We start from the raw sequence: 25,211 nt of genomic DNA, 5'->3' as shown, positions 1-25,211 counted from the left end.
GCGCCAATGTCACGCACGTGCTCACGAACTCTGATCCTTAGCTCTCTTGTGGTGAGTCCTACATAAATTAGTTGGCAACCACAAGTGGCGTAGTATATCACATGGGTTTTGCCGCACGAAATGTAATTGCGGATTTTAAACTCACGAGAGCCATCAGAGGACGTGAACGAATTACTGCGCAGGACATTGGCGCAGGCCGCACAGTGGCCACAAGGGAAGCAAACAACCGTGGGTCCGCGGGACCCAAATGGATTTGTCAAGGGGGGCACATAATGGCTAGACACAAGCAAGTCACCCAGGTTATTGGCCCGCCGAGGGGTCATTTGTGGACAGCTTCCTAATACCTCCCTACGGCTCCGCACTGAGAACACCCCAATGACGTGAAAGAATCCGCCGCATACTCCCCCACTAATGATTGTATGTGGAGATGTAGAGGGTTCTTTCCGTAGTACCCTGTTTTGGTAAACTTGAGGGGTAAATTAAATGGTCACGGAGTGTATTCCGTGCTCTTGCATAGCCACGGACGATGGAGCGGTTACTATAGCCTCGCTGCCTAAACCGTTCTGCCAGATCTGAAACCTGTCTTTCAAACTTGTGATCAGTAGAGCAGATCCGCCTCATCCTTAAGAACTGTCCAACTGGGACGGCACGAATTGTAGAAGGATCATGTGCAGAGGCTGCATGTACTAGGGAATTGACCGAAGTAGGTTTTCTAAAGACATCAGTCTGAATAGTGTGGTCCTCACTCACCTCCAGACTGATGTCCAAAAAGTCAATCCATAAACACTAAACTATGGAGGGCACCATCCAAATCAAAAAGGGGATCAACATGCTGCACACCACATAAATACACGTGAAAAAAGGAAAAGAGGTGTGCTATGAAGCAGTGATCACCCAACAATACTTCAATAAATTATCATACGTTATAATAAGTTACAATAAATTTTATTCATTACAAATATAAATACATACAAACAACGTCAAAAAACCCAAATAGCTAAAACACAAGTAAAATCAATATAGTGGGGGTTACCCACTAATTTGAAGCCCACCTGCTCCAAAAAAACATCCCTAGTTACAACAGAACAAGCAGTACCATAATACAACAAGTGCCAGTATTATCCCTGGTGATCAATATCGTACACATGCATATTAGTTATGACTGCCTGACATTAGTATTCAAGGAGGTGTACTATAGTCCAGAAAGATGAAGAGGGAAGTATGTACCTACTACAGCAGAGTATATATTGAAAAATACAAAAAGTCCCAAACATAAATGAAGCCCATATAGAATATCTGAGCTGACAAATACTATATACTCACATACCACAAAAAGTACTATTCAGGGTATAAACAAATACAAAACCCTTTCATGCTGTAAGTATCCCTCCTGCACATAATAGCGCTACGATCAATCACCTCCCTGAGCACAAAATCCTATGCTGGGATGATGCAGGCGGGCATTCAGTGCCCAACGCGTGTCGCCACTACACGTGGCTTCATCAGGGGTCTATAGGGCACAGGTAAGATGACGCTGTTATATATAATCAAGAACCTAATTACCATTTCAGCAGCTGATATGCGGCCACTCCAAACCATACAATGTAGGAACATGGCGTGACCCCCAACCTGGAAGTGCTATGCATTGCACATGTGCAGGAGAGCATACAGGAAGTGAGGGGGAGGATCGCATCCTCCCCATGGTAACCCAGACGATGCAGCTGGTAACCCAAACGCTGCAGCTTGTGCATAGATGCACATTGCACAAAGCAGACAAAGCCATGATGAGCAGGGTGATGCCCTCATCCCAAAGGCTAAAGGTCACATCATGTATGTTGAAAAGTTATGCATTATGCGCAAGGAAAGAGCACAATCATAGTGAGAATATTTTGTCTTTCATAGGTGTAATGCAAAAGTCAATCCGTTTATGGTGATATGTATAAGTCAGCCTAATAGAGCGATTATTTAAATTAAGCTGCGTCATGAAATCATTAAGCTCCTCCACCGTCCGCCGCCAAAAGAATAAAACGTCAGTAACTACAGTAGTTTCTTCACAAGGCACAGTATTACAGTCTCTTCAGTAGCATAATTCAGCATAGATTAGATCTCTTAGCAGCGCACTTCTATACATACACAACTACAGGCTTTTCCTTCACAAGGACACAATAGTACACAGCATTCTTTATGCTGCATGGAGATGGAGGTGGGGAGGGTTTGATAAGGGAGATGATCCCTGTGACAGAATTCCTCCCAGTCCATATCTTCCTGCCCGATAATACTCTGTACTGTTAGTTCAGGGAGTTTATCTGACCTGTGTTTAGTTTCTCTCCAGATCTGAATCCTATTCAGTTGCCTTCTGTCAGATCCAGATAACACACCACCGTTCTCTTCCGCTTCAGCCAGACTACAATAACAAGTTCCCCACAATCCCCCGGGGGCTCTGCTAAAACACTCCCTGTCTTCGGCGACTCTATTAACCCCTCTATTTGCTGGATGCTTCTGAAGCAAAACACTTCCTCTGCATGTCACATTCTGCAAAAATCTCCACCCGTTTCTTTGATTCACAGCTCTGGCATCATAGAGACAGAGAAGGGAGGAGATATATGGAAAACAAGCAGGTGGGAAGGTGTGTTTAAATGACTGGCTGCCATGAAGCACCGAGCACCTGTGCTTGGTTTGAACAGTCATTCTGTGCTGACAGAGTCCCTTTAAGAGGGATGATAATTGTCTTGCACAAACATGAAAAAGGATACAAAAAGATACAAAAGCATTGAATGTTTCTTGAGATGCAGCTGGAAACAGTTTTCACAAGTTCAGAGTTACAGGAGCACTGCCTAGACTATCTGGATATAGCAAAACAAGGAAGCCGTCATTTGCCGCCAACAGGTTCGTAAGGATGTAGGTCGTCAATAACCCTCAAGTGACTGCAAAAGACCAGCAGCAAGATTTGGTGGCAGCTGAAGTTTCAGTTTAGTAAAGCGCTTAATAAATGCTGAAGGGCTTCATGCCCAAACTGAAAGACATCACATATAGTGACCCAAAAGCACCAGAAAAGTCTTCTCCAATATGCTAAAAACCATAGAAATAAGTAAGGCTGTGTGCCCACGACGCGTTTTTCAAGCGTTTATGCTGCGGAATTTCCGCAGCATAAACGCTTGCGAAACGCTTGGTAAACCTTCCCCCATGGTCTCCAATGCAATTCCGCACTTTCAATGCCCATGCTGAGGATTTCGCAGTTTCGCCGCCATTGACTTGCATTAGAACGCGCCAATTCCGCAAGACTGCATCTAATGTGCGGATGGTACCCGGATGTGGAGGACAGGAGACTCTCCTCCACACCCAGGTACCTTAAAAGCTGTAAAAAAAAGAATCAAATAAAAAATAAAGATTATATTCACCTTCCGACGGCCCCCGGACTCCTTCTCTGTGCTTGCCGATAGATCGCGCAGGACTGAAGGACCTGCGCTGACGTCACAGTCATGTGACGGCAGGTCTTTCAGTACAGAATACCGCGATCTGCCGGCAGCCAGCACAGGAGTGCAGCAAGACTGCAGGGGCCATCAGAAGGTAAGTATAGGTTTATTTTTTTATTTTTAACCATTCTCTCGGGTCACACTATATAAATCCATGCTGGTTGCATGGATTTATATAGTGTGACCTAGTTGTCAAGCACTTTCCAAGTGATGCTAAAATCGCTTGGAAAGAGCTCGACACCCGCATGCGGAAATGCCAGTGAAGAACGCTTCACTTCCGCTTGTCCCTGGCAGGAAAAACGCATGCACAATCCGCATGCACAATCCGCATGCGTTTTTTTCTGCCAGGGAGATGCAGAAACGCTCAGGAAAAAATCCTGAGCATTTCTGCATCGTGGGCCCATAGCCTTACAGAGGTTTTGTGATTCTGTTCCCAAGTGGTTCTCTAAGTAATAAAGACTCGTCATGAAGGGCTTGGATAATTTTGGTAAGTTAAAGTGGCATTTTGTAGTTAATTTGGAGAAACCACTTGTTAGATTAGTTGTGCTCAGCTATTTAAATTATTCTTGCTTCATTGGTTTTCTGCAAAGAACAGAAAATGTTTTACTTTTGCTAATAAATAACTTTTGCTATGGGGGACTGAATAATTTTGATTGCTATTGTATTAAAGCACCACTCCAGCGTTTTTATTTTAATTTCACCATTGGAATGGTGTCATTAATGCATGTTTCCTACCACTAATATTGTACTTACCAGCTGCTGTCTTGGTCTCGGCGCCGCTCCAGTAGTCTTTGGCAGTTTGTGACCTGTCAGATCGATCCAGTGTTTGCTGGGCGATCTGGAGATCATTTCTCAATTGCTTTCCGTCAGTCAGAAGCTGCAGTCACAAGATGGCGGAGCGGGACTGAAGCAGCGCCAGGAAGAGCAGAAGACGGCAGCTAGTAAGTATGATGCTAGCGGCAGGGAATATGGATTAGTGATACCACTGCAATGGTGAAATTATAAAAAATGCTGGAGTGGTGATTTAAAAATTCTACAGAAAGCTATTCTCTCCAAAAATGTAGGATCCTTGTAGCTGAACAAACACAAATACATCATAAAATGGCAAGAAATTCTTAACATAATTGTACTATTAGCATTTCTCCTTTTTGCAGACAGACCATTTTAATAACACACATGCACATGCAAAGCTGCCAAAATATCAATTCCTTACTGTTGCCTTGTATATCCATTAGGAAAGGCAGGCTGTCTTTTTTTTATACAGCAACCATTAGTCTGGAGTCTACTGATAGACTATCATGCCGATTCATTAAGACTTAGCTTTTTGTGCTCCAGTCTTAATGAGGGGTGTGTAGGAATAAGATGCTCCAAATTCATTAAGAGGCTCATGCCACTTAATAAATTTGGCACATTTTATCTGAGGCATGCACCCCTGTACGCTTTGCCAAAAAATGTTACTCCAGTCATAGACCACTTTACATGAATCGGGCGGGAGTAACCATCCTGACTCCTCCCAAGCTCCACACAATTCGGCAGAGCTGCTTGAAATTAGCATGATAACACCAAAAGTAGTGACATTTTTGTGCAACTTCGCGTCACTCAAACATTTTGCGACTATTTAAAGAGTTTTACACCAGTCTTCTGGTGTAAACACTTTGATGTATTGGCCCCTTTGGATCGTGATAATTGAAGTGTTTGTACTGCCCTATATTTTCTTAATTTGCTTCTTTACGGATGTCTCTAGGAATCATAGGATTAATCAACTTCAACTTGTTTGGTTAAACACCAAATTGTGATTTTGTATTTTGTTTCTCCTTTCTGATTTAAACCTTTTATTTTTCCTTAATCAATAGAAGGGAAGTCTCCGGAAGTTCCAGAATTAGAAACAAAGGACATTAATTCTTCACCTTCATGGGAGCAGGATGATGTCTTTACAGAGTTGAGCATCCCTCTGGGTATGTAATGGAGCACTTTGTTCATACAGTCATGTAATATTCATTTTTCATAGAGAATATGGGTATTTATTTCACCTAATACAAATGTTACTTATTAACTGACCAATCACAGGAATTATTATAGAAATCAAGGTGGAAGGTATAAAGTGTTAATAGGCTTACAGTGCTTTGTAATGTGACTGTTGTGCTATTCATAGGTGTAGAATTCGTGGTTCCAAGAACAGGATTTTACTGCAAACTCTGTGGTCTCTTCTACACCAGTGAAGAAGCAGCGAAAACATCTCACTGTAGGAGCCGAGTACACTACAGAAACCTGCAGGTATTACATTGTACTGCCTGTTTTAAGTCTGCGTTTACACGTCCATGTTTCACAGCCCATGAACAGACCGCAATGCTCAGACTCCCTGTGGGTCACCAGGCCTGAACTAACAGCCTCATATTTGGCTATGAGTCTGTTAGTTCAGGTCTAGAGACCAGTGGTCAATCGGGGTACTGCAGTCTGTACATGGACCATGAAAAGCTGACATGTGAACGCAGCTTTAACCCCTTAAGCCCCGCGGGTGGTTTGCACGTTAATGACCGGGCCAATTTTTACAATTCTGACCACTGTCACTTTATGAGGTAATTACTCTGGAACGCTTCAACGGATCCCCCTGATTCTGAGATTGTTTTTTCGTGACATATTGTACTTCATGATTGTGGAAAAATTTCTTCGATATCACTTGTGTTTATTTGTGAAAAAAACGGAAATTTGGCGAAAATTTTGAAAATTTTGCAATTTTCAAAATTTAAATTTTTAAGCCCTGAAATCAGAGCGATATGTCACACAAAAGAGTTAATAAATAACATTTCCCACATGTCTACTTTACATCAGCACAATTTTGGAACCAAAATTTTTTTTTGTTAGGGAGCTATAAGGGTTAAAAGTTGACCAGCGATTTCTCATTTTTCCAACAAAATTTACAAAACCATTTTTTTAGGGACCACATCACATTTGAAGTCACTTTGAGAGGTCTTTATGACAGAAAGTACCCCAAAGTGACACCATTCTAAAAACTGCACCCCTCAAGGTGCTCAAAACCACATTCAAGAACTTTATTAACCCTTCAGGTGCTTCATAGGAATTTTTTGAATGTGGAATAAAAAAATGAACATTTAACTTTTTTCACAAAAATGTTACTTTAGACCCAATTTTTTTTATTTTCACAGGGGTAACAAGAAAAAATGGACCGCAAAATTTGTTGTGCAATTTCCCCTGGGCACGCAGATACCCAATATTTGGGGAAAAAACACTGTTTGGGCGCACTGTAGGGCTTGGAAGGGAAGGAGCGCCATTTGACTTTTTGATTGTAAAATTTGCTTGAATAATTAGCGGACACCATGTTGCGTTTAGAGAGTCCCTGTGTGCCCAAACATTGGAGCTCCCCCACAAGTGACCCCATTTTGGAAACTAGACCCCCCAAGGCACCTTTCTAGATGCATAGTGAGCACGTGGAACCCCCAGGTGCTTCACAAATTGATTCGTAATAATGAAAAAGTGAAAAAAAAAAACACTTTTTCATTGTTACAAATCAATTTGTGAAGCACCTGGGGGTTCCAACTGCTCACTATGCATCTAGATAGGTGCCTTGGGGGGTTTAGTTTCCAAAATGGGGTCACTTGTGGGGGAGCTCCAATGTTTGGGCACACAGGGACTCTCTAAATGCAACATGGTATCCGCTAACAAATTGAATGGAAAATCGGCTCAAATTGTTAGCGGACACCACATTGCGTTTGGAGAGCCCCTCTGTGCCCAAACTTTGGAGCTCCCCCACAAGTGACCCCATTTTGGAAACTAGACCCCCCAAGGCACCTTTCTAGATGCATAGTGAGCACTTGGAACCCCCAGGTGCTTCACAAATTGATTTGTAATAATGAAAAAGTGAAAAAAAAAACACTTTTTCATTTTTATGAATCAATTTGTGAAGCACCTGGGGTTCCAAGTGCGCACTATTCATCTAGATAGGTGCCTTGGGGGGTCTAGTTTCCAAAATGGGGTCACTTGTGGGGGAGCTCCAATGTTTGGGCACACAGGGACTCTCCAAATGCAACATGATATCCGCTAACAATTTGAGCCGACAATTTGTTAGCGGATATCATGTTGCATTTGGAGAGTCCCTGTGTGCCCAAACATTGGAGCTCCCCCACAAGTGACCCCATTTTGGAAACTAGACCCCCCAAGGCACCTATCTAGATGAATAGTGAGCACTTGGAACCCCAGGTGCTTCACAAATTGATTCATAAAAATGAAAAAGTGTTTTTTTTTTCACTTTTTAATTTTTACGAATCAATTTGTGAAGCACCTGGGGATTCCAAGTGCTCACTATGCATCTAGATAGGTGCCTTGGGGGGTCTAGTTTCCAAAATGGGGTCACTTGTGGGGGAGCTCCAATGTTTGGGCACACAGGGGCTCTCCAAACGCAACATGGCGTCCGCTAACAATTTGAGCCGATTTTCCATTCAATTTGTTAGCGGACACCATGTCGCGTTTGGAGAGCCCGTGATGTGCCTAAACAGTGGAGCTCCCCCACAAGTGTCCCCATTTTGGAAACTATACCCCTCAAGGATTTTATTAAGGTGTATAGTGAACATTTTGAACCCAGAGGTACGGCACAGAATTTGTTTACATTAGGTCATCATATTGAATAAGTTGTCATTATTCTTGAGCGCAAGTGCTCGCTACTTGAGTTTGCATCGGGTACTCAGGTATGCACCATGTACAGCGTGTGCTCGAGTGACATGCTCGAGTCCCTGCTCCGCATGTTTCACGGTTATTAGACACCCAAAAAAAAACATGCGGGGATCGCTCGTGCATGGCAGTCAATCCCCGTAAAGTTTTTTGGCCGCGAAGCATATGGGGCAGAGACTCGAGCATGTCACTCAAATACCCACGATACTCAATGCATACCAGAGCACCCTATGCAAACTCAAGTAGCGAGCACTTGCTCTCAACACTAGTCGCCATATCGTCATCTTTTTTTCTTACTTTTGAAAAAAATCCCAACCCCAGCCCTAGCCCTAGCACAACCCTAACCCTAGCACAACCCTAGCCCCAGCACAACCCTAGCCCTAGCACAACCCTAGCCCCAGCACAACCCTAGCCCCAAACCCAGCCCTAACCCTAGCCCAATCCTAACCCAAGAGTTTATTTTTGACGCCGTTCCTTGTGCGGTATAAGTGATTAGACGACTTTATTCTTCGGGTCGGTGTGATTACAGCAATGCCAGAATCATATGGGGTTTTTATGACTGACAGCTGTCACACACTAAAAGATGCATTTTTTGTAAAATCTAGTTTTTGCATCGCCATATTTTGAGAGCTATAATTTTTCCAGATTTTGGCAGACAGTCATGTGACGGCTCGTTTTTTGCGGGATGACTTGACGTTGTTATTGGTGCCATTTTCAGGCACGTGACTTTTTTTATCGCTTTCTATTCCGATTTTTGGGAGGCAGAATAAACAAAAACCAACAATTCAGGAATTGTTTTTTTTTTTTTTTTTATTCTGCTCCGCGTGTGGTAAAATTGATGAGGTAGCTTTATTCTTCGCGTCAGTACGTTTACAGCGGTACCACATTTGTATCATTTTTCTATGTTTTGGCGCTTATACACAATAAAAGCTATTTTATAGAAAAAAATATTTTTTAGTATCGCTTTATTCTGAGAGCTATAACTTTTTTATTTTTCGGCTGATGGAGCTGTATGGCGGCTTGTTTTTTGCGGGACGAGATGACGTTTTCAGAGGTATCATTTTTATTTATATGCGTCTTTTTGATCGCGTGTTATTCCACTTTTTGTTTGGCGGTATGGTGATAAAGCATTGTTTTTTGCTTCGGTTTTTTTTTTTTTTTTTACCGTGTTCACTGAAGGGGTTAACTAGTGGGATAGTTTTATAGGTCAGGTTGTTCCGGACGCGGCGATACCAAATATGTGTACTTTTATTGTTTTTTTTATTTTTTTTATAATAATATTTATTGATGGGTACATTATATTTTTATTTTTGGTGTATTATTTTTTTTATTTTTTTATAATATTTTTGCACATTTTTTTTTTTTTTTCCACTTTCACACAGTTTATACACTTTATTACTTTGTCCCACTCTGGGACTTTCACTTTTTTTTTTCTGATCGCCTGCATGGCACAGGAATGGAGCACCATCCCTATGCCATGAAGGCTGTCAGAAGTGCACAGTGTGAAGATTGCTTGGAGATGCACTGCGCATGTCCAAGCAATCTTCCTGCTCTCTGGTGACCCGGATGTTGTCATGACGACATCGGGTCGTCATGGCAACACCCGGGAAGCCTTTGCAGACTGCGCTGGAAGCCGGAAGAGGAGGTGAGTATCGCCGATCACCTCCCCTTGCCCCCGCAATGCCGCGATCGACTTTGATCGCAGCATCGCGGGGGTTAATGTGCTGGGAGCGGTGCAGGACCGCTCCCTGCACATAGTACCGGGTGTCAGCTGTGACAATCAGCTGACACCCGGCGGCGATCGCGCCCGCACAGCCTGTGTGCGCGCGTGATCGCGATGACGTACTAATACGGGTCTGGCTCTTAAGTCCCAGGGCACAGACGCGTATTAGTACGTCAGATGTTATTAAGGGGTTAAAGATAGATATTATGCAAATACCCTTGAAGTTATCTGTGATGCAGACATTTAAATAGGATGTTAGCTTAATAATACAGAAGGCACAGACAAATAATGGTACGAGCAATTTTTGGTTCTGCACGATCACTGAACTGTAGTAGTATGATAGTATGGTGGTTCACAGGAATGATCCACCACTCAATGTGGCGTACTATTGTAGCTCCGGTAGAGGCTAAATGGAGACTATTAGCCCAAACTTGACATTATGAACTAGGGACATAGCCTTGTAGGGGATATATACCCTAAAAGAAAATCCCACCTTTATCGTTCTAATCACTGCCTCCATTCTTCAGAAACTGAAGTTTAATTGTGTATATGAATTATGGTGCTTGGTGCACCCTGGGTGTGGACAAGAGGCTCAGTGCACTGTTCCGCCCATTGGTTTTGCATGCATCGCTTCCCTCGCTGGTGATTGACAGTGCTGGTTTACCTGGAGCAGGTACTGTAGGCAGAGAAAGTGAGACCTGCAAAACCAATGGTCGAAACAATATACTGAGTCTTTAAGCCACACAGTTTCTGCAGAAGGAAGGCAGTTACATACGCTCGTGAAAACCCAGACTTGCAAAGGGTGAGATCTGTTAGAGAAATCTGAGGCGAATCCACAACATAAGGGCTTGCTCACGCTGGCATATAATACAGAGGCGTGCAATGTGTGAAAATCTCACAATGCACTCTGACCAGTGTTATTCAGTGAGGCAGAGCAGATCTGCGAAAAAAATCACAGCATGCTGCGATTGGCAGCGTATCTTGCACGGCGCGCACTCATTCAACCCAATGGGTGCGTGCAAAACATCGGACTGCACTCGGATATCATCAGAGTGCATTCCAATATACGCTGACACAAGTAATAGAAGATGGAAAGATTAATCTCTCCTTCTCCATGATCCTATACTCGCATGCAAGCTATATTTTGTTGCAGATTTTGCATCCAAAATCTGCGAATCTCCTTGTGGTCTAAAAGTTGTAAGAAGTTGTCATGGTTATATCTAGTTATTTTTTATATTTTTTTAATAAATATTTTGGTCCTGGCTATTTTTATGGGTTGCTTCTCTCCTGCATTGATATCTAAATAGTTTTCTTTCTAAAATAGTTTACCTGGGATAATATTTTAATTCTAGTTTGATATATCTCTCCTTTAAATAAAGTCCATATTTCTGCTCTGTGGACAAATTATTTTAAAATACCACCCTGCTAACTTTACACAGAGGCCTGCCAGTGAGCAGCAGCTGTGTGAAGGGAGCAGTGAATGACAGCCTGTGATCACAGCACCGTCAGAACTGGATGGGTTGTCTCCAAAATTTGAGGAGACCCTACTTCAATCTCTATAGCATAACCTATTGATTGCACTAATGGTATGTGTAGTTTCTAATCTGTTAATTGTACACTATGAGAATTTATTATAAACTCATAAAAGTTGCGCTTTTTATACTGTAAATTTTGGCTGTTTATGGCTACCTGTAAAAGAATTTTCCCCACTTACCACTACGTGTTTAAACACGTACATGAAAAAATGGTGCTGGTGTCATCAGTGGGCAGCGTGGTGGCTGATTAGCATTGTAGCCTTGCAGATCTGAGCTTCAAATCACACCAAGGACAACATCTGCAAAAAAGTTGCTATCTATTCTGCATGTTTGTGTGAGTTTCCTCCGGGTATTCCAGTTTACTCCCAGACACCAAAAAACATACTGATAGGGAATTCAGATTGTGAGACACGGTGAGGTCTGTAAAGCTCTGTGGCATTAACGGTGCAATGTAAGCGAGTAAAATAAATAAAATCAGAGTGTCATCAGTGTACAGCCCATCAGTTAGTTTTTACCATCATTGTCATCAGTATTTTTCACGTATGGATACATAAATACATTACAAAGCTTCTCCTATCCTTTGAAATATTAAATATGTACAGCACACGGATGTTATCCATGTACTGTACATTATGTAAATCAATGGGTCCAAAATGAATACAGTCATCAGTACATCAAATCAAAAAATGACACCCGAAAACCAGAATACATGGTGGGGTTATCAAACCATGACCACTACAGTTGTAATTAAAATTAGTGTTTATTATGCAACAAAATTAACAATGTTAAAATACACAAAGCAAAGTACCTCAGTTATGAGGGACAACAATTAGCTATGCCCTATTAACAATTGTAGCTCTAGAGATCAAGATACAGCTAAATACGTCTAATTGGAAGAGTTCATAAATATAATAAATAATAGCTCAAGTGGCATAAATCAGCAAACTACCAGTCCAATAACTGACATATAGAAATCATTCACATACTCATTTAATCCATATAGTAATAACTACTATGGGAAAAACGGACAGAATACAATCAAGTGCAAGATGCAAACAGTACCAGTATAGGATAGAAAAATTTTCAAAACCAAATACAATTGGTACGGCCAAGAAATCTGGACCCTAGAAAAAATAGAATGCAGCACTCCAGCAATCAATTCTATGAATACCCAGAAATAGCCATACATTACCTGTGATAATGGAAGAGCTCTGTTTAGGGCATGCACGCGTCCCTCAACCCCAACGCGCGTTTCGTGAACAGTTCCTCAGGGGGCGTGTCTGGGAGAGGGGGTGCCGGTTGTTAAATAGCGAGCCAGAGCCAATCGGGTGCAAAGAAGGAAAGAAAACAGCTGATGGTCGTGTGACGTGCCGAGGCTGGTAAGCGGCGCGAGACATTCTGTGCCCGCCCCCAGTCACATGACTCCGCGGCTTCCGGCAGGTGACCCGCAAGCCAGTCACTAAGTGACGGCAGTGCGTGCCAGCCAGCAATTTTTTCACTATTAACACTTGTTAGAATGTGATTGATTATAAGCAGACATACTTTATGATAATGGATATACCGGTCTTTCCTCCACTCTTACATGTCTGTTAAGCGCTAGCATTTGTGGGCACCTCCCCTAGACTCTGACGACTTCCGGCTACTAGACCTTGCTGGCACGCACTGCCGTCACTTAGTGACTGCGCTGCTGGCTTGCGGGTCACCTGCCGGAAGCTGCGGAGTCATGTGTCTGGGGGCGGGCACAGAATGATTCGCGCCGCTTACCAGCCTCGGCACGTCACGCGACCATCAGCTGTTTTCTTTCCGGCTTTGCACCCGATTGGCTCTGGCTCGTTATTTAACAACCGGCACCCCCTCTCCCAGACACGCCCCCTGAGGAAGTGTTCACGAAACGCACGTCGGGGTTGAGGGAAGCGTGCATGCCCTAAACAGAGCTCTTCCATTATCACAGGTAATGTATGGCTATTTCTGGGTATTCATAGACAACTGATTGTTGGAGTGCTGCATTCTATTTCTTCTAGGGTCCAAATTTCTTGGCCGTACCAATTGTATTTGGTTTTGAGAATTTTTCTATCCTATACTGGTACTGTTTGCACCTTGCACTTGATTGTATTCAGTCCGTGGATCCCATAGTAGTTATTACCATATGGATTAAATGAGTATGTGAATGATTTCTATATGTCAGTTATTGGACTGGTAGTTTGCTGATTTATTCCACTTGAGCTATTATTTATTATATTTATGAACTCTTCCAATTAGACGTATTTAGCTGTATCTTGATCTCTAGAGCTACAATTGTTAATAGGGCATAGCTAATTGTTGTCCCTCATAACTGAGGTACTTTGCTTTGTGTATTTTAACATTGTTAATTTTATTGCATAATAAACACTAATTTTAATTTCAACTGTAGTGGTCATGGTTTGATTACCCCACCATGTATTCTGGTTTTGGGGTATCATTTTCTGATTTCATGTACTGTACATGTTTTTCCTGGACACGTAACTTGAATCTCGTGGGCCCCAATGTAAAATCTCCAACAGCGCCCCTCCTTTCTCAGGTCTTTAATAGCAATAGTCTTTTCATATGGGCCAAAGAGACCTTTTGGGCCCCCTTATGTTCCAGGGCCCAGATGCAACTGCTACCGTTACACCTATTATAGTTACACCCCTGCCCAAAGACTTGTATTGGCCCTTTTCATACCTAATACTGGAAAAAAAAAACATGTCTCCATGAGTTTTGCAAGGACACACGGTCTGTGCAAAAACACAGACATGTGAATAGCACCATACATTATTATGGGTACATGTTGTATCTGTGAGAATAATGGATATTACACGTATGTGCAACACGGACGTCTGAATGAGGCCTAAAAGAGACAATAGTGTCCGCTCCTTTGGAGCTCATGGAGATATTCATTTTTTTGCGTACAAGTTTTATCTGTGTTTTTCACGAATAACACTTGTACCTACAGTGGCTTGCGAAAGTATTTACCCCCTTTGGCTTTTTTTTACCTATTTTGTTACATTACAAGCTGTGTGTAAATATTTTTGTAATCCGATTTGTGTGTGATGCTTCAGCACTAAATAGTCGAAGTGAAGTGAGAAAAATATAGGCAGAAATTAAATTTATGGGATCAAATAACTAAAAATTGGCATGTGCATATACATAGTAATGTAGGTTGAATAAAGACCTAGGTCCATCCAGTTCAACCTTTCTACCCCAATTGTACTCTCTACCCTAACACACTAACTTACTGGGACTTGGCCTCAGAAATGTATTATTACCATTTTTATTATTGCTACACTATTACAATTAAAAATGAACCCGTTTATAATTTTTTAATTAGAGTAATATTTTGAATCACTAAAATCCCTATGCCTAAATCTATATGTATTCACCCCTTTTGCTATGAAGCCCCTAAAAATTCCTGGTGCAAGCAATTACCTTCATAAGTCCCATGCTTAGTGACAAGACGTCCCCCTGTGTGCAATCTATGTGTCACACGTCTGTCAGTATATACACTTTACTTTTTCTGAGAGGCCACAGAGACTGCAACACCATTAAGCAAGAGGCACCACTAACCAAACTCCACCATGAAGACCAAGAAGACCTCTAAACAAGTCAGGGACAAAGTTGTTCAGAAGTACAAATCCAGGTTGGGTTATAAAAAGATATCCAAATCTGATGATTCCCTGGAGCACCATCAAATCTATTATCATCAAATGAAAAGAATATGGTACCACATAAACCTGCCAAGAGAGGGCGCCCACCAAAACTCTCAACCTGGGTAAGGATGGCATTAATCAGAGAGGCAGCACAGAGACCAAAGATAACCATGAAGGAGCTTCAGAGTTCCCAAGCAGAGACTGGAGTATCTGTCCATAAGACTAAGATAAGCTGTACAGTCCATAAAGGTGGCCTGTATTGAAGAGTGGCCAGAAAAAAAAAAAGCCTTTACTTACACACAAAAATTGTAAGGCTCATTTTGAGTTTGCCAAAAGACATGTGGGAGACTCCCCAAATGTATAGAGGAAGGTGCTGTGGTCAGATGAGACCAAAATTTTAGCTTTTACCTTGGTGGCCAAAAAGTATGTCTAGTGCCAAACTAACACAGCTCATCACCCCAAGAACACCATCCCCACAGTTAAACATGGTGGTGGCAGAATCATGCTGTGTGGATTTTTTTCGGCAGCAGGGACAGGGAAAATGGTCCAAGTGGAGGGGAAGATGGATGGTGCAAAATACAGGGATATTCTTGAGCAAAACCTGTTTTGTCTGTCAGTGATTTGAGACTGGAGGTTCACCTTCCAACAAGACAATGACCCAAAGCATACTGCTAAAGCAACACTCGAGTGGTTTAAGGGGAAACGTGTAAATGTTTTGGAGTGGCCCACTCAAAGCCTAGACCTTAATCTAATTGAGACTATGTGGTCAGACTTGACGATTGCTGCTCACCAGAGGAAACCATCTGAATTGAAAGAGCTGGAGTAGTTTTGCTTTGAGGAATGGGCAAAAATCCCAGTGGCAAGATGTGGAAAGCTCATAGAGACTCATCCAAAGCAACTTGCAGCTGTAATTGCAGCAAAAAGAGGCTCTACAAAGTGCTGACTTTAGGGGGGTGAATAGTTATGCACACTGAAGTTTTCAGCTAGTTTGTCCTATTTGTTACTTGATTCACAGTAAAAAAGACAACTGAATTGTAGGCATGTTCTTACATGAACTGACGCAAACCCTCAAAAAAAAAAACGCAAATCAGTGAAATTCCAGATTATGAGGTAGCAAAACACGAAAAATGCCATGCGGGGTGAATACTTTCGCAAGCCACTGTAGTATAGGTTGTTCCCAGTCTGCACAAATTTGTGAACACATGTCCAATATTGATCAAACATGGCAATCCAAGTCTATGGGTCCATGAAAAAATTGGACAGCACTCGGATGCCATTGAACTGCTAGATAGAAGGTAGACAATTTTTTTTGTTTATTTCTCATTGGAGAAAAACTGATAAAACTTCGTCTAAACTAGGATGAAAATCCTAATGGAACTGAACACAACACTGATGAAAACTAGAACTGTTTTTCTCGTATGTGGAAAAAAACTGACATGAATGAGCCCATATACATGGTGCCTCACCTCTGACTAGTTGCAGAAACCAATTCTCAAGCAGTTACATTGGATGTAAAAGAAGCAAAGTTTTGTATGTGTATAATCAACGTGATCAGCACATGAAGTGCACTGGTGCCGACAGGTATCAGGCGACACCACTCCTCTAGTCAACTAAGGCCAGACCATACATAAATTTGTCTGTTTTTCACCAAGAATATAAGACAGTTTTTCATTTATACCGCGGTGCATATGGCATACTTATATCCATTTTCTTTACATCCATAAGACAAACTTGTTTTATACACCAACAATTTAAAAAAATAATAAAAGGCCAGATTCAGTTTCTAACATTAATAATTTCAATGGATCCATAAAAAACAGATACCATGTGAATGGTGCCTGTATGGCAGATATTATTATTGTTTTTACCTACTGTGTTTAATGGACGAGTCTGATCAAAAAACAGTTGATTAGTGCATGATGCAATTTTATACTTTTCAAACTTTTTTTTATTTTTCCGTGGGTCTAGTTTTTCAGTTGATTGACTATGTGAGAGCTTTTTTGGGGTTCTGAGCTGAAGTTTTTATTGATACCATTTTGGGGTAGATACAATCTTTTGATTGCTTCTTCTTGGAATTTTTGGATGCTGTGACCAAACAATTGAAATTCTGAGGTTTAATTTTTTTTTCTTTATTATGTTTAACTGATCGGATTAATTCATTTTACATTGTGATAGACTGGACTTTTACGGACATTTACAGAATTGCATAAGATGCGGAAAATCCGAAGATAAAAATGTACATTCGTTTTTAGTGTGTTTCCACTGCAGAAATGCATCAAAAACGCATGTATTTCGCACCAAAAGTTTAGCATTTTTTTTAAAAAGTGCGATTACTTCTGTCTGGGTGTTGTGATGCCATTTCCCTGGTGAGGAATTGAAAGTGCATGAAGTTGTCATCATGCAAGACCGTAATTTTAATATTTGAATATAGGTATGGTCATTTAATTAAACTGACTGCCAAAACATACAGAGTAATTCATTGTTTACAATACCATAACTTAACATTTTGTAGCATAATCTCTTGCTTTAATTACTGCACCGCACTAACGGGGCATTGAAGCCACTAGGGTATTCAAGACATCTTGAGGGATCTTACTCCATTCCCTTTGCAAATCTGCAAACAATTCATCTTTATTGCTCTGGGTACGGGCCCCTACTCGTCGCCCTAACACATCCCAAAGGTGATCTATAGGGTGTAAATCAGGTGATTGGCTCGGCCATTGCTACAGGCGAACATTTTTCTTTGCTAACCAAATTTTGACTAAATTGGAAGTGTGCTTAGGATCATTGTTTTGCTGAAATTTCCATCCCCTGCCTACTTTGGTTTTACCATGTAGCAGCATTACATTCTCCACTATATCCTTGTACATGGTAGCATTCATGTTTCCATCAATTCTATGAATAAAGAGAAAATTTCAGCTCACCCCTGAGATGTAATCCCAGTCTGGCATGGAGCACGGAGTCCTCGCTGCTGCACAACTCCTGGGTCAATGAGGAAGTGTAGATGGATCCAGCTCAACACACCAGGCAATTGATTAAAATTCAACAATCTTTATTGGCAAATCCTTTTAAAAATTTGTAGAAAAGACAAAAAATGGACATATCAGACGACAAAGCATATATTATGGGGTAGTGAGTATAAAAAATGCCATACGCCAGTGTTCAAGAGTTTCTTTACTCGAAACGCGTATGGCATTTTTTATACTCACTACCCCATAATATATGCTTTGTCGTCTGAGATGTCCATTTTTTGTCTTTTCTACAAATTTTTAAAAGGATTTGTCAATAAAGATTGTTGAATTTTAATCAATTGCCTGGTGTGTTGAGCTGGATCCATCTTCACTTCCTCATCCATCAATTCTATGCAGAGGGCCAATGGAGGATGCAGAAAGCAGCCCTAAACCATGACATTGCCACCACCATGTTTCACTGTAGGTGTTTGATACCTTACATCATTACGTTTTCCAGTTGGGCGGTATATATAGTGTTACTATCAAACAGATCGAACTTGGATTCATCCGACCACAACACCTTAGGCCAATCTGTCTCTTTCCATTGTTCTTTGGGAAACTCAAGTCGGACCTTCCGTTTCTTTGCAGAGATCAAAGGCTTCTTGACTGGAATTCGTGCATTCAACCCTACTGCTCTTAGCCGTCGCACCACAGTTTGGAGACTCACTTTGACCCCACATTCTTTGTTCGTTTCGTGTGAAATCTGTACAGCACTTTTATGGACATCAGATACTGACTTTTTCTTAATAATGTGATCAAATCTGGAGGAAGTTTTCTGTGCTAGTCCACTTCTAGGTTTGTCAGCTGTTCCATAACCTTCTTTTTCTTTCTTTAATATACGTGACACTTAAAGGGGTATTCCGATCTCCAAGATCCTATCCCAGTATGTAGTAGGTGTAATAATAATAATAATATTAGCAAATACCTTCAATTAGAAATGTAGTATAGTATTTTTGATTCGCTATGCCACTTACCTCATGTGCAGGCATTGCAGGACCTTAGGTATCTATGGTTACGACCACTGGCAGCTAGATAGCTGTCACTATATCAGTGGACGTAACCATGGATACCTAAGGCCCTGGAATGCTTGCACATGAGGAAAGAGACATAGCCAATCAAAAATACTATACTACATTTCTAATTGGAGCTATTTGCTAATATTATTATTATTATTACACCCACTACATATTGGGATAGGATCTTGGAGATCGGAATACCCCTTTAACTCTGAGAACAGTTGAATTCCATAGCTACCTCTTTTTGGCTTTTGCCTCACTTCACTCTCAAATAATAAGCTTCCTGAAATCTGGTGATAAATTTGTCTTTGTCATGTTTTAATCTAAAAACACACACATAAAAAAATTAAAAAAAATTAGGCAAAATTTGACTGCTCATGACAAAATATGCAAAACATTTGGCCCAGCAAATGTTGAAAACTAACACATAAAGGGATAAAACAATGTCACACACAATTTTTGTCCTTATAGCTGACAACCATTTGCTTCCGTTTTACTAAAATCACCAGGAAAATGGCATCACAGCAACCAGACAGAAGGAATCACACTTTTAAAAAGCAATGCAAAACTTTTGGTCGCCACTGTAAGGAAATAAAACATTTTAGACCCTCCTTTTTTAATTGAGAAAAAAAAATGTAAGAAAAACATTTTTTATTGGATATGTAAAAGTCTGTACTATGCAAAGATAAAAGGAACCTAAACTATAAACCAGGTAAAGGAAAAAAAGACAAAGCAAATAACTGCCAGAACTGCAGAGACGAGTAACCAATTTGCAGAACCCTGGTCTAATGGCTAGTTCAGTGTTCAGTGGCCACTTGATGGAAGCCCTGCGATCCACCTACCTGCCAGCATCCCCGTTTCCTCTTTTGATTATGCGTCCTGAAACAAGTTCATTGCCGCATGACGTACACGACATCACGTCAAGCTTTTTAATGAAAAAAGGAGCCGGAAATGTTAGTAGGTACACGGAAAGTTTGCAGGGCTTCTCTCCAGTGGCCACAGAATACTGAGGCAACCTCTTTCCCAGGGTCCTCCACTTTCCCAAAAAAATGCTATAAAAAGGGACTGGGACATTGCATGTACCCCAAAATGGTGTTAATAAGACCATTAGCTTGTCATACAAAAAACAAGCCCTCGCACAGCTCTATCAATAGAAAAATTAATGGTCTGAGAATATGGGAACACAAGCCCCAATTTTTTTCTTCACAAAGTTCAGATTTTTTTTTTAACTATTAAAATAATAAAAACACTATACATTATTTGTATCATCATTATCACACTAAGTATCGGATCACATGACTGTTTTTCTCTCATCCGAGAAAATCAGTATAATTATGCTAATCACACTCTGATCAGAGTACAAGTCACCACACTTGTATTTTATCCGAGTGCGGTCCGATTGACACGGTCCAAGGAACAAATCAGATAAGTACACGGCCCTATAGAGTAACATGGGGACAAGCACTAGCCCTCAAAACGACAGATAGCACCCATCTGATTTTTAAAGTCGTGTGCACAAACCCTAACCTGAATACACTAACCCCATACAACTTATGTCGCAAATAAACGAGCCCTCATACAGCTATATATAAAAGAAGAGACTCTTGGAAGAAAAAAAAATGGAAAATCACCCAATTCTGAAGGGGCTAAAGTTACATCTGGCCTACAAAAAAAAAACACCAAGAAAAACAGCGTGTGTGAAACCAGCCTTAACCCCTGTATGATGACGTCAGTAATAGTACGTAGCTGGCCTGATAGTACGTAGCTGCGCCCTGGGCCTATCGGGCCAGCTATGTACTATTACGCGTGGTGCGGGGCGCCTCTCTCGGCACATTAATCCCCGAAATGCTGCGATCAAAATGGTGTCACTTGTGGGGGGTTTCCACTGTTTAGGCACATCAGGGGCTCTCCAAATGCAACATGGCGTCCGCTAATTATTCAAGCAAATTTTACATTCAAAAAGTCAATTGGCGCTCCTTCTCTTCTGAGCCCTGCCGTGCGCCCAAACAGTGGTTTTCCCCACATATGGGGTATCTGCGTGCTCAGGGGAAATTGCACAACAAATTTTGGGGTCCATTTGTTCCTGTTACCCCTGCAAAAATAAAAAAAACTTGGGTCTAAAGTAACATTTTGTGAAAAAAGTTAAATGTTAATTGTTTTTTTCCCCATTCCAAAAATTCCTGTGAAGCACCTGAAGGGTTAATAAACTTCTTGAATGTGGTTTTGAGCACCTTGAGGGGTTTAGTTTTTAGAATGGTGTCACTTTTGTGTATTTTCTGTCATAAAGGCCCCTCAAAGTCACTTCAAATGTGATGTGGTCCCTAAAAAAATGGTTTTGTAAATTTTGTTGTAAAAACGAGAAATCGCTGGTCAACTTTTAACCCTTCTAGCTCCCTGATAAAAAAAAAAATGGTTCCAAAATTGTGCTGATGTAAAGTAGACATGTGGGAAATGTTATTTATTAACTATTTTGTGTGACATACAGTACAGACCAAAAGTTTGGACACACCTTCTATAAGATAGAATATTAATCAGTTCCAAGTCCCATTCATGACTTGCACATTTTCATTTTTCATTCATATATGTGGTTTTAAGAGCTTTTACATTTTTCTCTTTCAGCTATTCAAATAATTTTTATGTAATTTATATATTTATATTTGCTGATCTATTAGTTTACGGCAATATAGAAAAATGTAAAAAATATTAAATGTCTATTTTTCACTTTATTTTATTTTTATTTTAACAATGTATATATTATATTATACAGTACAGACCAAAAGTTTGGACACACCTTCTCATTTAAAGATTTTTCTGTATTTTCATGACTATGAAAATTGTACATTCACACTGAAGGCATCAAAACTATGAATTAACACATGTGGAATTATATACTTAACAAAAAACTGTGAAACAACTGAAAATATGTCTTATATTCTAGGTTCTTCAAAGTAGCCACCTTTTGCTTTGATGACTGCTTTGCACACTCTTGGCATTCTCTTGATGAGCTTCAAGAGGTAGTCACCGGAAATGGTTTTCACTTCACAGGTGTGCCCTGTCAGGTTTAATAAGTGGGATTTCTTGCCTTATAAATGGGGTGGGGACCATCAGTTGTGTTGTGCAGAAGTCTGGTGGATACACAGCTGATAGTCCTACTGAATAGACTGTTAGAATTTGTATTATGGCAAGCAAAAAGCAGCTAAGTAAAGAAAAACGAGTGGCCATCATTACTTTAAGAAATGAAGGTCAGTCAGTCCGAAAAATTGGGCAAACTTTGAAAGTGTCCCCAAGTGCTGTTGCAAAAACCATCAAGCGCTACAAAGAAACTAGCTCACATGAGGACCGCCCCAGGAAAGGAAGACCAAGAGTCACCTCTGCTTCTGAGGATAAGTTTATCCGAGTCACCAGCCTCAGAAATCGCAGGTTAACAGCAGCTCAGATTAGAGACCAGGTCAATGCCACACAGAGTTCTAGCAGCAGACATCTCTACAAAAACTGTTAAGAGGAGACTTTGTGCAGCAGGCCTTCATGGTAAAATAGCTGCTAGGAAACCACTGCTAAGGACAGGCAACAAGCAGAAGAGACTTGTTTGGGCTAAAGAACACAAGGAATGGACATTAGACCAGTGGAAATCTGTGCTTTGGTCTGATGAGTCCAAATTTGAGATCTTTGGTTCCACCACCGTGGCTTTGTGCGACGCAGAAAAGGTGAACGGATGGACTCTACATGCCTGGTTCCCACCGTGAAGCATGGAGGAGGAGGTGTGATGGTGTGGGGGTGCTTTGCTGGTGACACTGTTGGGGATTTCTTCAAAATTGAAGGCTTACTGAACCAGCATGGCTACCACACCATCTTGCAGCGGCATGCTATTCCATCCGGTTTGCGTTTAGTTGGACCATCATTTTTCAACAGGACAATGACCCCAAACACACCTCCAGGCTGTGTAAGGGCTATTTGACCAAGAACGAGAGTGATGGGGTGCTATGCCAGATGACCTGGCCTCCACAGTCACCAGACCTGAACCCAATCGAGATGGTTTGGGGTGAGCTGGAACGCAGAGTGAAGGCAAAAGGGCCAACAAGTTCTAAGCATCTCTGAGAACTCCTTCAAGATTGTTGGAAGACCATTTCCGGTGACTACCTCTTGAAGCTCATCAAGAGAATGCCAAGAGTGTGCAAAGCAGTCATCAAAGCAAAAGGTGGCTACTTTGAAGAACCTAGATTATAAGACATATTTTCAGTTGTTTCACACTTTTTTGTTAAGTATATAATTCCACATGTGTTAATTCATAGTTTTGATGCCTTCAGTGTGAATGTACAATTTTCATAGTCATGAAAATACAGAAAAATCTTTAAATGAGAAGGTGTGTCCAAACTTTTGGTCTGTACTGTACATATTACATATACACACATTTTATTTTATATATACAACGGTCATTAACGTGCAAACCACCCTCAGGGTTAAAGGGGTTGTCCACCTCTGGTGACAATTTTTTTTTTAATTAAACAGAAGTACTTATGGCTAAAACTCATTTTTACTATTTGGTTTCATTACAAATTTGCACTGTTTTGCTTTCAAAGGTTTTTTGTTTCACTGCACATTTAACTCTGATGTGGTCTGTGGTCATAAATCGGCTGAAAGGAGCTAAAAAAAAAGACAGATGAAAAAGTTACAAACTTTCCCATTGGACCATCAGTATGAGGTCACTGACAGATTCTCAAAATTATTTTCAGGAAAAAAAAAAATTGTCACCAAAGGTTAACAATAACAACTGCATGAATAAAATAATAAAACTGTCACCTATTGCAGCTTCTTACCAATCCCAGCCTAATTTTTTCCAAAACTGCTGATAATAGGCAGTAATCTACTACAACTACAGGATGTCGCTCACAAAACTGATGCATGTAATTTTTACCACTTCTTGAAAATTACGCTATTTTTGATTTTCCTTTTCTCACACTGCCTATAACTTATCTATATATATATAATCGTCTTATCCCGTCTGTCTGTGTGTCTGTCTGTCTGTCTGTCCTGGAAATCCCGCGTCGCTCATTGGTCCGGCAGCGGCCAATCAGCGCCGCGGGATTTCTGAAAAAAGATGGCGGCCGTTAGCGGCTCATCTGCGGGACGGAGTCCAGCGGCGATGCAGCCGGGAGATGAGCGGCGCGAGGCTCTCATCTCCCGGCCGGTACCAGCAGAAGGACCTCGACCGCCGGACCCATCTGCGGGACGGAGATGCAGCCGGGAGATGAGCGGCGCGAGGCGCTCATGTCCCGGCCGGTAGCAGCGGAAGGACCGCCGGCGTCGCTGACCTCCATGCGGAGGACCGCCGCCAGCCGCGACCAATCAGCGAGATTGGCGCCAAATTTAAACAACGCTCTGCTGATTGGTCGCGGATGACAGCCGACCGCGACCAATCAGCGAGATTAGCGCAAAATTTAAACAGCGCTATGATCTCCCGACGGCAAGTGTGAACGGAGGAGCGGCGCCGCCGGTCGGGATGCTTCTGCTGCGAGCAGCCGCTCATCTCCCAGCTGCTCGCAGCGGAAGTACCCGCACAGGAAGCGCCACTTCCTGGTCCTCACTAATACGACGCTGATTGGTTGCGGCCGCCGGCCCCGACCAATGATCGATATGGGCGGCAAATTTAAACCCCGCTCTGCTGATTGGTAGGGGCCGGCCACCGCGACCAATCAGCGATTTTGGTGGCAAATTGAAACACCGCTCTGCTGATTGGTCGCTACCGCCAGCCGCGACCAATCAGCGATCTTGGCGCAAAATTTAAACAACGCTCTGCTGATTGGTCGCGTCTGCCATCCGCGACCAATCAGCTAGATTGGCGCCAAATTTAAACAATGCTCTGCTGATTGGTCGCGGTCGCCAACAATTAGCAGCATTGGCGCAAAATTTAAACCCCGCTCTGCTGATTGGTCGCGCCTGGCGGTTGCGACCAATCAGCAATTTTGGTGCCAAATTTAAACAACGCTCTGCTCATTGGTCGCGGTTACCGGTCACGAATAACCAGCATTATTGGCGCCAAATTTAAACACCGCTCTGCTGATTAGTCGCGACCGCCGGCCGTGACCAATCTGCGATATAGGCGCCAAA

The 25,211-nt window shown here is 41.7% G+C and overlaps 1 protein-coding gene across 2 annotated transcripts in view; it reads left to right on the top strand.

The window, feature by feature from the left end:
- RBM20 (RNA binding motif protein 20) overlaps positions 1-25,211 on the top strand; it is a 368,759-nt gene that overhangs the window by 331,468 nt on the left and 12,080 nt on the right. For both annotated transcript variants that reach the window (XM_073684737.1, XM_073684738.1), the window contains exons 12-13: positions 5,327-5,428; positions 5,626-5,747. In XM_073684737.1, the coding sequence (XP_073540838.1) occupies positions 5,327-5,428; positions 5,626-5,747 (224 nt within the window). The remainder of the gene's footprint in view (positions 1-5,326; positions 5,429-5,625; positions 5,748-25,211) is intronic.

This window comes from Phyllobates terribilis, unplaced genomic scaffold (genome assembly GCF_046119375.1).
Source record: "Phyllobates terribilis strain yellow unplaced genomic scaffold, ASM4611937v1 Scaffold_5__5_contigs__length_657084704, whole genome shotgun sequence".
NCBI classification, from domain to species: Eukaryota; Metazoa; Chordata; class Amphibia; order Anura; family Dendrobatidae; genus Phyllobates; species Phyllobates terribilis.
Note: the sequence above shows the minus strand (reverse complement) of the source record. Positions and strands in the feature narration are given on the sequence as shown.